Source organism: Perna viridis, chromosome 12, assembly GCF_037379345.1.
Source record: "Perna viridis isolate PV_CMFRI_1.1 ecotype Kerala chromosome 12, ASM3737934v1, whole genome shotgun sequence".
In the NCBI taxonomy this organism is placed as follows: Eukaryota; Metazoa; Mollusca; class Bivalvia; order Mytilida; family Mytilidae; genus Perna; species Perna viridis.
In genome coordinates this window covers 19,241,191-19,254,870 of record NC_142456.1, presented here as the reverse complement: position 1 = coordinate 19,254,870, position 13,680 = coordinate 19,241,191, and the positions used below count along the sequence as shown (strand labels likewise).

The window sequence follows — 13,680 nt, the reverse complement described above, 5'->3', positions numbered from 1 at the left end:
ATAGCTGAAATAGTGCTGCTCGGGCGTTAAACCCCGACAATCAATCAATCAATCAATCATTTTTTTTAAAGATAGTACTTGTTAAATTTATACTGCTACCTGATGCACATTCATCATGATTTACTCACTTCGAACATTCCCACCAATTATAAATTTATGTCTTGTTTTTGATAAGTACAAATTGACTTTGGCAGAAAGTGATGATACACCCCTCTATTTCGAAACATAAATCTCCGTTTGGATTGTTCTTTCGAAATACAATTTCAACTTTTCTTGTACAATACGTATATTCCAGCAGCATTATTTAATGAATAATAGAAGAACAAATAACGTGTACCAGTCTTGTTTAGGACAATGGTCAAAGATTTTAGACAGATAATTTACAACCGAGTGGTTTTAGAACTTAAACAAACATTTGAATTAATTGAAATGGATATATTATCTGTCTAATCGTCTATGATATCTTTGTGGCGTGGGAGGGACGATATAAGAGAGAAGATCCGTATTTTTGATATTAAGACAGCGCGCTCTGTAAAGCTCGGTAGTTGTATATTTGAAGTCATGGTTTCAGTGCTCCAAGTTTGGAGTTTAATTCTGGCATTATTTGTAGCTTCTGGAGACAGCCATTGCCCGGAAACTGAACAGGGTCTGATTAAATGGAGTGACCACCAAGCAGCTTGGTCGGGATCGGTAAGATTTTGACTGCGGTTTGGTACCAATCATGAATTTTCAAGCTAGATATATTTTTTGACACATTAAGCGATTCAGAATATATTTTTAACGTACACTGTGAGTAATTACATTTTTAGGCAAAGGTCAGACTTATTTAATCTCCTTGACATTTTAATTTTTATTATGTGTTTTATGGGTTTTTTTTTGTTTTGTTTTGTTTTGTTTGTTTTTGCCTTTCGTCATTTAATAAATGACATTTGTTCGGAAACGGACTTTGTCTTCTATATTTCTCAAATCTCAGAATGGCTGATATTATTGTTAAAGAAAACAATTAAGTTCTCAGGTTCAACAGCCTGCATGTATTGGCTTACCAAGAGTACAACATAAATTTTCGATTTTTGATAAACTTAACTTAATATAATTTTTTTTTAACAACCACCGGCAGAAAAAAAAATTGATGCTGCCCGTTCAAACAATTGTTTTGTACCGTTTGGTTCAGCTGTCGACGATGGGTTTTAAGTACCTATTTTGGTCAGTTTAAATTGTATTGGAAAAATTCGACACTCGATATTTTAATGTTGTAAAACCGCATAGTTGTGATTTTCTTTGTTAGCAATCAAATCAGGGTAAATTCTGACATTTTGAAAGGTTTATAAAATAGATAATGCTATTCAGTTTTGGGATTAATTAGTGGATTATATCTGTCACGTGACAATATCCACGAAAACTTGTACACAGTGTAGTGCCCTACCCTCGATTTGTATCATTTTTTCAGGCTCCCGTGGAAAATGAACACGTGATTATTGACAAAGCGATCTTATTGGATGAACAGCCTCCAACATTATGGAGTATCAATATAACAAAGACGGGGAAACTTGTATGGGACCCTAATTCTGTAGTCCATCTAAGGATCCACTGGATACAGGTCGACGGAGAGCTGCACATCGGAGCGGAACATTGCCCATTCGAGCAAAACACACACATAACATTTTTAGGTAGATAAAAAGAGGCTTTAAACAACATTTTGCAAAAGATGAGGGCATTTTTTATGGCAAATTCTGAAACAATAAGTGTGATTTTTAGGACTTTTGATAAAAATAATTTATGTCAATTTATCCAAATAAAAGAGAAAATTATGTATGCACCTCCAAATTTGCGATTCCAGGATTTAAGGATAGGAAAGGCCGAGCGAAGCGGGGCACGAAAGTTTCTTTTTCTATGATATTTTTGCCGAAATCGAGATTTCATGTTAAGAATATTTTTGGCAAGGGGCGAACGTCGCGTCATTTTATATGAATCCATAGCTCATTTAAAATTTGAAACATGCAGAATTTCACAAAAAATAAGAGGTCTTTTTAAACATTTAAGAAAAAAAGAGCTGCTGTAAAAAATAGTAAAACTAGGGGAAAAGGCCCGCTTTAAAACTTGTAAAAATAAAAAGGAACTTGATTGCCTCGGTTGCACTGTGGTAGCGTACTCGCTTTGAGTACGTAAGGTCGTAGGTTAGATCCCTTACTAGGATATACCAAAGACTTTAAACTTGGTAGTATCTACGTTTTTGCTCAGCACGCTGCATAAAGAGACATAGTGGCGACAGGTTGACACGGAGACGGAATAATGTGTCATTTAATCTATTAAATACTGTTGCTTCTGAATGCTAGCAAATTAAAAAAATCCCGCTCAACGTTTAAGTTTAGTACAAAGCAGGTTTTTTTCCGATTACCAATCGCTTTCGCTCTGCAACGCATGAAATTTCTGCTGTAGGATTTTAAACAACAATCAATCATCAAATATCCTTCTATTTTGGAATAATCGTCTGCGCATTTGTGTATTTCGGATATTGTACTAATTTGTGCATTGTGTGTAAGAAAATTTGAACACAGTTGTTAGCACTGAATTTTGTTTTGCACTGATAAATATTTTCACTCCTTACAAGATGCAATTATTTTTTTTTACGCCGAGGCGATACGATTAACAAATGCGTCTATCTGTCAACTAATCAAAACAGTGGTGGATCATGCGTCAGCTTTATGTACATTCTTCTTCGTTTGTAGGAAATGTAGAAGAAAACGATCTTGGAGCAGGTGGTGACAAGGCATTATTTGTGACGGCTGGAGGAACTCTAGAAATCCACGGCAAACCTAAACTGTCTTGGACCAAGTTGACGCAGACGGCGCCAAAGTATGATGTCGACACCGACGCTGTTGTCAGTATGATGGTAAGACTAAAGTCTACACCCAAGTATAATTTGCTCCATATTGAATATGCATTTTGTGAATTTTATCATCAGATTTTTTACAGAAATTTGCATCATTACAGAATTCAAAAGCCTAAAACACCGCGGATTAATTGCCAATTCGTTAGACTGTCTTTACTCTGGAATTCTTGTATCTCTTCCGCAGTCATATAAACGCTTCCTGATCTATCATGTATCACTCCGCTAGCTTATGACCATGTAAATGATTTCTTGCAAATATATGCGAATATATGCACCGCACAGGAGATTGATATGATTTTGTTTTTATCTCCAGGATCTTGGCCCAGATGAGAAAGCAAAAGGAAGGGGTATAATAGTGTACAATATAAGTCCAACAACAGGAAAATTAGAAGATTCAGTCTATTATAACTTCAATGCCGGTGCAAAGGATTACCCACAACTTATCCTTACTGTAATTAATTTCTTAAATGGTAAGGAAAATTGCGATAATATATATATAAATTCAATTGCAAATGTTCTTTATCGACTCAGTAATGAATGAATGATATAGATTGGGTTTAAGAAGGCATATTTTAGAGTTTAACATAGAACAAACTTTATTGTTATCTCAACACGGTTCAATTTTCATAACCTGTATCCAAACAGTTTCGATATTTCGAAAGAAAAAAAACTGTTAAGACGTTATTGCATTCGTATGTCATATTGAACGTTGACGTTTAGGGAGCAACCATTTGATTTTTTATAAGAGGAGCTAGGATCAAATTGAAATAAAAAGACATGACAATGATGTACGATTAAAGAAATCCAGGATGAACAGTTGGGTAAAATAAAGAGGCAGGATGCAAGTCAATAGAACAAAAATCAGGATCTAAAGAAAAATCCCCGACGGCTAGAGTAAAAAATAAAGATATACCACCAAAAAATCCCGAATACAAAATTTGATCACAGCTCCCCAAGATAAAAATAAAATGGTTGCTCCCTTATTTATATAGAAGGGTCTAAAAAATTCCCAACGATGTTAGAACTGTCAAATTTGCGAAGCAAATTTTTGTCGTTCCTTCCGCGGGACTCGAACTTGTACCGCTGTGACATCTAGTACGAGTTCGAGTCCCGCGGATCAGTGTAGCGAATAGAATCGTCACATTCTGAGACGTTATATATATATATATATACATTCTTTACAGATATTCCGAGTGGTAACATTATCGGTTTAGCATTGAAGAGACCATTCTCCGGAAAAGCGGATTCCAGTAATTTGATAGAAGCTATCGAAATTTTATCTGGGCAGACCTCTGGTAGTGGTCCATTGAGTAATGGTGGAATAATGAACGCTGCCTACGCACTTTTGACAATCAAAGGTATGAATCAAGCAACCTGCTGTATTCATTTAAAGCTTTAATCAATTCTTTTCTTTATTGACATTAACTAAGAAATGAATGGTTTCATTTTTTATTATTTGCAGTCGTGAAACGTTGAGTTTTGTTTTGCAAATTTTTTGCAAATTTTAATAATTTTAAAAATGTCATGTCTTTTTTTTTGCCTAGGATCACCGGAACTATCTAAAGAGGCGTACACTTCTATGGACCAGGGGGAAGCTTTCGCCGAGGTTGCTTTGTCAACAGATGACTATTACGTAGTGCTTACTAGCGACATTGAAAAAGGCGGGGGGATGGGCAAAGTGTTTCTGACGGTGACTTTTGAGGACAGATATCGACCTGTGCTTAATCTATTAGAAGATGCAAGCACTTGGGGCCCCGGTAAGTGACGTTGTCTTTTAATGAAAATCACTGTCTGGAGGTAGAACTAATGGCCATGTGACATCACTAAAATAAGGCATACTACACATTACTTTGTCGTAATTATGATTTAACGAAATTTATTTAGTTACGAATATTATTACGGACTTCATTCCTAGTACTACTTATGGTAGAACTTGTTGTTTTGCTTTCTATTTCGGCATTTATTTATTTGTTTGTTTTGAGTGCTTGTTGTGTATAATTTATTTTTGATCTTGAACTTCCTAAGCATTTGGTTCTATTGCTGCTGATGAGAAGTTACCTTTATTCTGTTACAGCTTACAGAAATTTGCAATATTTATATGATCTGTATTTTTGTAATTAAAACAGTATCTTTAGAGCGATCGATTAACTCGAACCTTGTTGCAAGTATTATTTTAAACAAAAACCAATGAGATAGGAAAACAAAGAGCATGCAGTGAAATATATGTAATTTTTTTTGTATAGGTGATAAGATTGTTATTGCTTCTACTGACTATGATTGGAAGCAGGCCGAGGTGATGACAGTTGTGGAATGCAGTAGTTGTTCCAACAACCAAGTCCGTCTTAAAGGTAGATATTGTAACATGTATTTTGTAGATAATATATGCTGCCTTATTCAACTTCGAGGATGTTACATAAAAAGCGATTGATCCTTACTGTCCTTTTTTGTGTAGTTTGTTTTCTCATGTATTTTCTTCTTTCAGTTCCTGTTTATTATTTCGTCTGCACTCTGCTTTCCAAAAGCAGAACAGACCCCGGTTTGAGTCGATTAACTGGTCCACGTATACAAGCGACCCTGCGGGTTTCCGCCTAAAACATTCGGAATCCTTAAGAATGTTTATTTTCATCGAATTACTGCTTATTTCTTATTTTTAAAATGAATTATAGACTTTAATGTCTTCGGACAGAGAGAAATATGTGTTGAACTTACAAAAGGTATTTGTAGGTTATATACTCTTTCGTGCTAACTGTGGGATAGTCGATGAGCATACGTAAATCACGCTCAATATACATTTCCGCGAGGAAATATCTTTTTAAAATTGGCGAATGTTTCTACCCAAGCCCCTATCTCACAGAAGTATATATTGAGCATGCTCGTCGACTTCACATGAAAGGATTTATGTACCTCTGTTTAACGGTTTTGACAGTCAGCAGATGATGAAAAATTATGTATTAACTAAATTGTACTAAACAGGGCCTTTGAAGTTTACTCATTTTGGTGAAATTTACAAAAATGTGGACATGAGAGGAGAAGTGGGACTATTGTCCAGGAACATTTTGTTTGATTCTGAGGATGCTGAGGGAACGACAACTTACGGTGGAAATCTTAAGGTATGGGATGTCAACTTACGATGGTAACTTAAAGGTTGGGAATACAACTTACGATGGTGACTTAAAAGTAGGGAATACAACTTACGATGGTGACTTAAAGGTAGGGAATACAACTTACGATGGTGACTTAAAGGTAGGGAATACAACTTACGATGATGACTTAAAAGTAGGGAATACAACTTACTATGGGAACTTACGGTAGGTGGCAATAATTCACGATTGGAATTTTAAGGTAGGGAGGGAACGGCAAATTCTGTTAGGGAATGACACATTACGAAGAACCCAAACGGAGGGGACGACATATTACGATAAGACCTTAAATGTAAGGGGGCACAAGTTGCGATTGGAAAGTTAAAGGAGGAAAATAACACAAGTGATACTTGCTTTCGAATTGTAGAGTTTTCAATTTTTCACATTTTTCATACAACTAAGAAAATATTATCGGGTAACTGCCTAGAAAGGCCGAGGGCATTACTTTTAGTATCTATTAAATAACCGCACTGCTTCTTTATAGAAGTTAAATTTGTCAGATAATAATATTAATATGGCTGTGACATAATTACTTGATTTGCTTAACAAGACTTTCGTGAAGATGTATAACACTTACTATTTTTGTAGGTTTTAAAGGGTTTCAAGAGTGTTCATATTGAACATGCTGAATTTGATGATCTTGGACAACAAGAGGTTCTAGGTATAATATTTTCCCTCACATTAGATTACTTCTTCAGCTTTTAATGGGAACATTTTTCTTGAATGTTACTGTAATTATATTATAAAATAGTAGTTTTCTTTACATTTTTCATATACTTAGGTTTTTTTCATGTTGCTGAAATGTTGAACCATATTAATGAGACACACTTCCTTTCACATTATGACATGACCAAATACAATTCCATTCATGTGAAGTTTATTTACATTATCAATGACGATAGTGAACTACAGAAGCATTTGATGTTTTTTTAAATATTTTTAGTACATTGTATGTTAAGATTACTTGTTTTTTTAAAACACAGTTTGCCATGTGCCACCCATTGCCTTTTTTTTTGCATGGACGCCCTCTTAAAATATGCGGTTAAAATATATGCAGTTGAAATTTAAGGTCGTTACCCATTGCATTTCCACATGTGTGAAGATGTCGATCAGGACGAGGCTACACGACCATGGCTGAAACATAACTCGATACACCATTCAAACAGCAGATGCGTCACCATTCACGGTACACATGGACTTATTGTAAGTTATGAATTATACATACATATCTCAAACCCTCTTTTGTAACTCCCGAATCATGCACATTTTTCCTATTCTAATTATTATTCAAATATCATGGCTTTAATGCAATCGTATTTATTTTGTTTTGGTAAGGATTAGATTGTTGTTCAAGCATTCGTGAGTATTAAAAGCAATCATGAGATAGCATACCATGACAACATAAATTCAATTGAATAATGATATCCTATTGCCCACTCATTTAGCTTCTTCAATAATTTATTGTCATCGCATGCTGGAAAGCTGTATACTGTCAGACATGCGCAATCATAAGGCTATAAGGTGTTTCGTTGTTAGATAGCCTAATAGAATAGATCATTACTACGTGACTTGAAAAGGAAATACAACTTACCACGTGAATTGTTTCACTCGGTTGATAAACAAATTAACTTTCATCGATTTTGATGAAGGGTCGGACTTGTGGATCGGTCATCTGAAGTTGCACTGTACTTGAAAAGAAAGAATTACAATTTCATGATATATGGTGTGAATTTGAACTGATGAGGGTGGGAATGGGAACAAGGAGTGAGGAATTCGTAAGAGGGAATGGTAATTTGAATAGGAAAATGGGAAAACCGGTTTTTCAGTAAAACATATTTCACACAAACGATATTCAAATAAATTTAAAAAAAAAAACGTTAGTAAATGGTGAAGAATTAAAAAATATAATTAAAAAAAGTTGGTAATGCAATATTTAAAACAATGTAATAGGGATTCTAAGAGGAAAATGATTTTTTCTATTGAGAATGGGATAAGGACAATATAAAGTGGGGATGGTGGATTATACCTTTCAAGGGCTATATAGATATTGGGAAGGGTGCAGGGGGTTTGCACCTCACCTTTTGATAGGAAATTTTTTTTTATTTTCATACATAAAATTAATAAAAATGGCAAATATTGCCCTAGCCCCCTTTTTTCTGAGGAACTCCGGATGGCACCCTTCTTTCAAAGATACTTGATCCATCCCTGGGTTTCGTTTTGGTTAATAAGAGTTGAGTTAAATAGTATATCATTTTATAGGTAGAGGACAATGTTTGTTATATGACAATGGGTCATGCGTACTTCTTAGAAGATGGAGGTGAAAAGAGGACCATACTGGATGGTAACCTGGGTCTTGGCCAAGAGCAAGGAAGTTTATTGCTTTCAGACAAGTAATTTCAAATGTTATATAAAAAAATTGACAGTGCATTCACTTTCAAGTGTTACGATTCAGATGTTTATCGAGCACGCTATGATTTTTCTAAGCAACAAACTCAGTATAGAACTATGTCTATATTGGACAATTGCCATACAGGTGCACCCAGTCCATGTTCCTAATTTTTAGTGGAGTCCGAGTTGCGAATTTACTTTTGTTTCTTTGTACGTATTATTTTGGTTTTTAACTTCTTTGCTGTCACAAGTGTGTCTGTTTTCCTTGTATGGTCTTTGTCCCTGAATTATATTCTTTTAATTTCCGCTAGAATCTTGGTTCCCTTGATTACTCTATTGTAGCCGGGGTACCAATGTTGGCTGCTATCTTGATTCATGCATACGAACTGTCAAATGTATATTGAAAAACCTTGATGTACTCTTGACATCCATGAATTCAAAATTCCAATCCTCGACCAAAATTTTTACGAACCTCAAAAAACTTATACCCGGCCATTAATGAATTTCCTCACCAGGTGCTAAAAGTTCAGAACATGTGGACAAGCATCATCTACTTAAAACGTGATCAATACGTTTGGTCAACGAATTTTCTTTTTCAAAGTTTTAGATAGGATTCATTGCAGAACTTTTTTTGAAAATAAAGAAATTTTGTCTTTTTTCGAAGGTGTGTCTGATTTGAAACATGTTGTTACACACATTTATGTACTGTTATATATGTACTTTCTATGTAATTCTTCAATTTAAAGCGTTTTCTCTTGATCATTCTTAATAGGTCTTACATTTCGCTGAAAGAAAATAAAATTCCAGCTTATTGGTACGAAACTTACTTTTAGGGGCCCTTCTGAGCTTACTCAAGTACGTGTTTACACTTTGTTGTAGACCGTTAGGTGATCTCAGAAAGTATCATTTGTTGTATACATTTTGGTGATATCTGAAAGCATCCCTTGCTGTATATCTTTTGGTGATCTCTGAAAGTGTCAAATGTTGTATACATTATAATGATTATAAATTATTTACTATTTAGTATTTATGCTATACGCAGGCGCATTTGTTGCATTTCACCATATCCGTTCTTTTTTATTGAATGTTTTCGTTAGGTCACCAACTACCTTCTGGATTACAAATCCCATTGTGAATGTAAGAAACAACGCTGCTGCAGGAGGCCAGGTTAGTTAAATAATTTTAGTCATTTTCAGTGATTTCGTAAGTAAATTTTTGTTAAGTCACTGAAAACTATACTGCATGTATATATTTGGAAGTAATACACTGAAGATCCATTCGGAGACCATTTGGATAACTTTTACCGAAAAACACCAGACACATTTGCAAAATGTAAATGTGTCCTATAATTTCATGTTGTTAGAATCCGTATTAATTACTGTTTGTTTGTTTGTTGGGGTTTAACACCCGAGCAGCAATATTTCAGCTATATTCAGGCGATGAACATGAAGTGGATGATGAAATGAACATGAAATGATGATGAAATAAAAAATGGGACGGGACACAAGGATAATGGGGTCGAGCAATTTTGAAATAGGGAGAGATGGGTAGGGTCCGGCAATTTAGCCTCCTTTGGCGGAGCCCTATGGTTCCTACGCCGGGAGAATACCACAGTAGGGTTTTTAACGTGCGAGGAACGTGGCATCTTTCCCAACACGGTGCACCACTATGGTTTGCGGTCAGGTTTTCCGTATTATATCCTGACAACCCCAGCATGTAACACACCAGGGGTACCCCATTCCACCACCTGGGGCACACAACCCAGTTGCTCTGTGGGCAGAACGCCCTAGCTCCCGGCTAGTGTTCTGGGCACTATTTAGTCGCCTTTTACGACAAGCTCAGCGCTGCTGCAGGCCTATTCTTTTGACACCCGGACCTGCACGGGTACGTATTAATAACATAACCAGAAACTTCCACGTATCAAAATTGCAACATCCTGTTTCACATGGTCTATTTGTGCCTGTCCGTATTTTTTACCGTGATACAGACCGAGGTCAAAATATTCAATAGTAACATTCTGTGTAAGAATCAGGCAGTAGGTTTCATATTGGCACACCGTTTTTCTCAATTTGGTCTTTTTTTACCTCAAATATTTTTTAACATATACAGAAAACAACTGGAAAGCTGTTAAACATATTTCAGAAGCATCGGTGATAATATTGTTTTACTGCCTATAATAGGGGAAAATGCGGGAAAGTTCCCGCCATTTTTACATTTTGCATTTCAACAAAATTTGACCTTTCAATATCTTAAATAACAAACTTTACAAACGCTTTGATGGTTATTTCTGGAGGTTATGATGTTATAGGATAGTGCAATTAAATCTCTGCAGTTTCATCATGTGCCGCACCACATACGCATTCTGCCTGATTCTTCGATTGAGAAGTACTAAACTAGTTAGGTTTGGTTTCCCATTTTTACATGAATTTCAGGGACGTGGTTTCTGGCTAACTTACCCTCGACTGCCACTTGGACCATCAAAGGACAAAGGGTTTATGCTCCAGGATCAGGCCAGACACACCGCCATTACTGAGTTTGACAATAATGTAGCGCATTCCTATAGATCGGTTAGTATAATTTGACAGTCCCATCCGCGGATTTTGTAATTGCAGTAGCATAATCTTTCCGCTAATTATTGTTAACATGAAAATCACTGGGTGCACTTATTAATCATTTCAAACCATAATATGATTTTAATTTATGACAAATCGAATATAAAAAACTATTGAATTGCGATTACAAAACAGACGGTTTTTCCGTAGCTATAGAATATGATGATAATTTCTTAGCTTATAGATAAATAAGGAATGCTATTGGAACAAAAATCTAGAACTGTTTAACTTTAAAAAAATTACACCAACTTATCATGACCAATAATCCATATTCGGAAGACGCATTTTTTGATTTCGTGGAAAACACGAGTACGTTTCCAAAATACGCAATGCGTGATGACATACAATTAACAAACATACTGTCGCAAGCCCTGGTGTGTGTACAATTCTGTTTTGTTTTCATATGCAAGCAATTTCTTAGAAAATTTATGATAACATCTTCACTCAAAATAAAACAAAATAGTTGATTCATTATGGAATGGGTTAAAATCAGGACCAAACCACAATTTCCTTTGGAAATGCCCGTACCATTGCTGATGTTTCCATTTTAAGTTTCCGTTTTTTTTGCCTTGATATGGTATTTATCATATGGACTTTCTTTTTTTTTTAATTAAGCCTATCAGTTTGGTTATTTATTATTGCCCTTTATGTGTTAAGTATGATTCTTAGTTCTGTAACAATAATTTGGCTCAAACCATTTTCTTCTAGAGGGGGAATCCTGGCAGTTTATGTTGAGTTTGAACATTTTTTTTTCGCGTGAGCGTGTTTTCAGTAATAGCTTGAGTTTAAAATATTTATTTTAAAATTGTTAGGTAATAGTGGAAATATTGAAATATTGAATCCTATTTTTTTTTCTGTCAATGGCTAAGTATTTTTTTTCTCAAATTGGGATATTTTTTTTTTAAATCCCAGCCCCCGCAGCATAAAAATGGTCGGTGCCGTAATGTTTCATTATAAAGATTTGTAAAGGGTTCCTACTTTTGATTTAATATGATTTTGAATATTGCTATTGTACATTCCGTATTCTGCTATTTGTACCCTTTTTCGAATGGGGTATGAAGTTATAGGAGAGTCCGCTTTTCCTTCCGTCCGTACTTTATTCCTTCCGTGACGCAAAGGGGTACCTATCTCTTATCCATTACTTCTCCTACACCACTGATTGAAATACATTTAAACTATCCCACAGAATCTTTGTTACATATTCTTGTTGTGAAACTCGAGCTCCTATTTGAGAATTTTTTTTATCAATATCAATTTGTATACAAGTCAAGAGGTGTATGTTATCCGTTATTAGTGCGCATTGACCATACTTTGTTTCTAGTTTCTCCTCAGGCTTTAACATAATCAGTTTATGATTATTTTTGGGGTCAAGATAAGGGTATGTGTAGGATTACATTAATGCCATATTGCATGCCATTCATGGTTTATCTTTTATTTCGTATGCAGCACGGGTTCTTTGCTGATAACGAGTTCCAGGAAGATGGCAGCGCTTCCGACTACAATCGGTACAGACCAGTGGCCGATCCCATAATGCATCTGCAATATGGTAATTCTACGGATGTGCCCGCCATATTCAGTAGAATGACAGGTATGATCAATCTCCTCAGCAGACCTATAACTGCTTCCTGTTTTACTACACATCATTCCATTAGCTTATTCACAAGGCATGAGTACTACTCATTACAAATACGCGAATGTTGTTTCCAATATACTGTACCTATTTGCATAAAAGAGTGGGATTTCGCACCTAGGTTTGCAGAGGTGTAAAGCTTTAAGGAGGAGATTGAGGTATGAAATGAGCTGGAATGACAAATTTAAATATTAAGGTTTTATTCTTCAACTTCCTATAGCACAGAAGTAAAAACTATCCAAATTTTTCAAAAATTTCAAAACGTTTAACTGTCGTGGATCAAGTATTTGCCATACTGAAAAATGGGTTATTTAATTTTCACGTAATATTTTCGCAGTTTCATATTTACATACCGGTATACTTGTACACGCTCATGGAAGAATAAATGGGAAATTATTAACGTGTTTTTGTTTTCACGAACGTAGTGAAAACTAAATCTCGATTAAAAAAAAAACATCAATCGATTTATGTCAAGCTGATTTATATTTCATATTATTGAAAGACCGCCTCTTTTGATAACAAAGGAACATTTTGATCGCCTATTGTTTTTGTTTTGTTTTACTGAGAGTCACGTGTGCTAAAGTATTTGCAATTGATTTTTTTGCCTTTGTTTTCCCTATTTTCATTGATATTTAGGTAAATTTAGGCCATTGCGTGACTAATCATTGATCTCGAAATAATTAGCAATAATATTTTGTCATATACAGGTTACAAAAACGCTCCAAGGAACGTTTGGTTACGCGGTGGAATGATAAAAGTTGTCCATGCATCGTAAGTTCTTTAATTCATACATGTATCATATCAACTGATGTGTAAGATCTTAGTGATTATTAAATAACACTATAACAATAAAGTTGAAAACGATGTATAGCACTTTCCGTATATCCGTTACACCCTTCATTTCGTTCATTATACAGCTAATGCAACGTAGCTTCGAGGACATAATTTGACTGTCTTACTGGATATAAACCACAAAATTTCCCCAATATCTTTCGTAACGCAGTGTTGACCAATCAAATG

General features: G+C 35.2%; 1 protein-coding gene across 1 annotated transcript in view; it reads left to right on the top strand.

The window, feature by feature from the left end:
• The first annotated feature begins 561 nt into the window (after positions 1-561).
• LOC148601586 (cell surface hyaluronidase CEMIP2-like) overlaps positions 562-13,680 on the top strand; it is a 28,006-nt gene continuing 14,887 nt past the window's right edge. The window contains exons 1-15 of the mRNA XM_088554418.1: positions 562-690; positions 1,448-1,667; positions 2,727-2,875; positions 3,204-3,360; positions 4,075-4,248; positions 4,435-4,647; positions 5,134-5,238; positions 5,864-6,000; positions 6,619-6,691; positions 7,100-7,233; positions 8,290-8,420; positions 9,516-9,585; positions 10,851-10,985; positions 12,477-12,618; positions 13,368-13,431. Of these exons, the coding sequence (XP_088410544.1) occupies positions 562-690; positions 1,448-1,667; positions 2,727-2,875; positions 3,204-3,360; positions 4,075-4,248; positions 4,435-4,647; positions 5,134-5,238; positions 5,864-6,000; positions 6,619-6,691; positions 7,100-7,233; positions 8,290-8,420; positions 9,516-9,585; positions 10,851-10,985; positions 12,477-12,618; positions 13,368-13,431 (2,033 nt within the window). The remainder of the gene's footprint in view (positions 691-1,447; positions 1,668-2,726; positions 2,876-3,203; positions 3,361-4,074; positions 4,249-4,434; positions 4,648-5,133; positions 5,239-5,863; positions 6,001-6,618; positions 6,692-7,099; positions 7,234-8,289; positions 8,421-9,515; positions 9,586-10,850; positions 10,986-12,476; positions 12,619-13,367; positions 13,432-13,680) is intronic.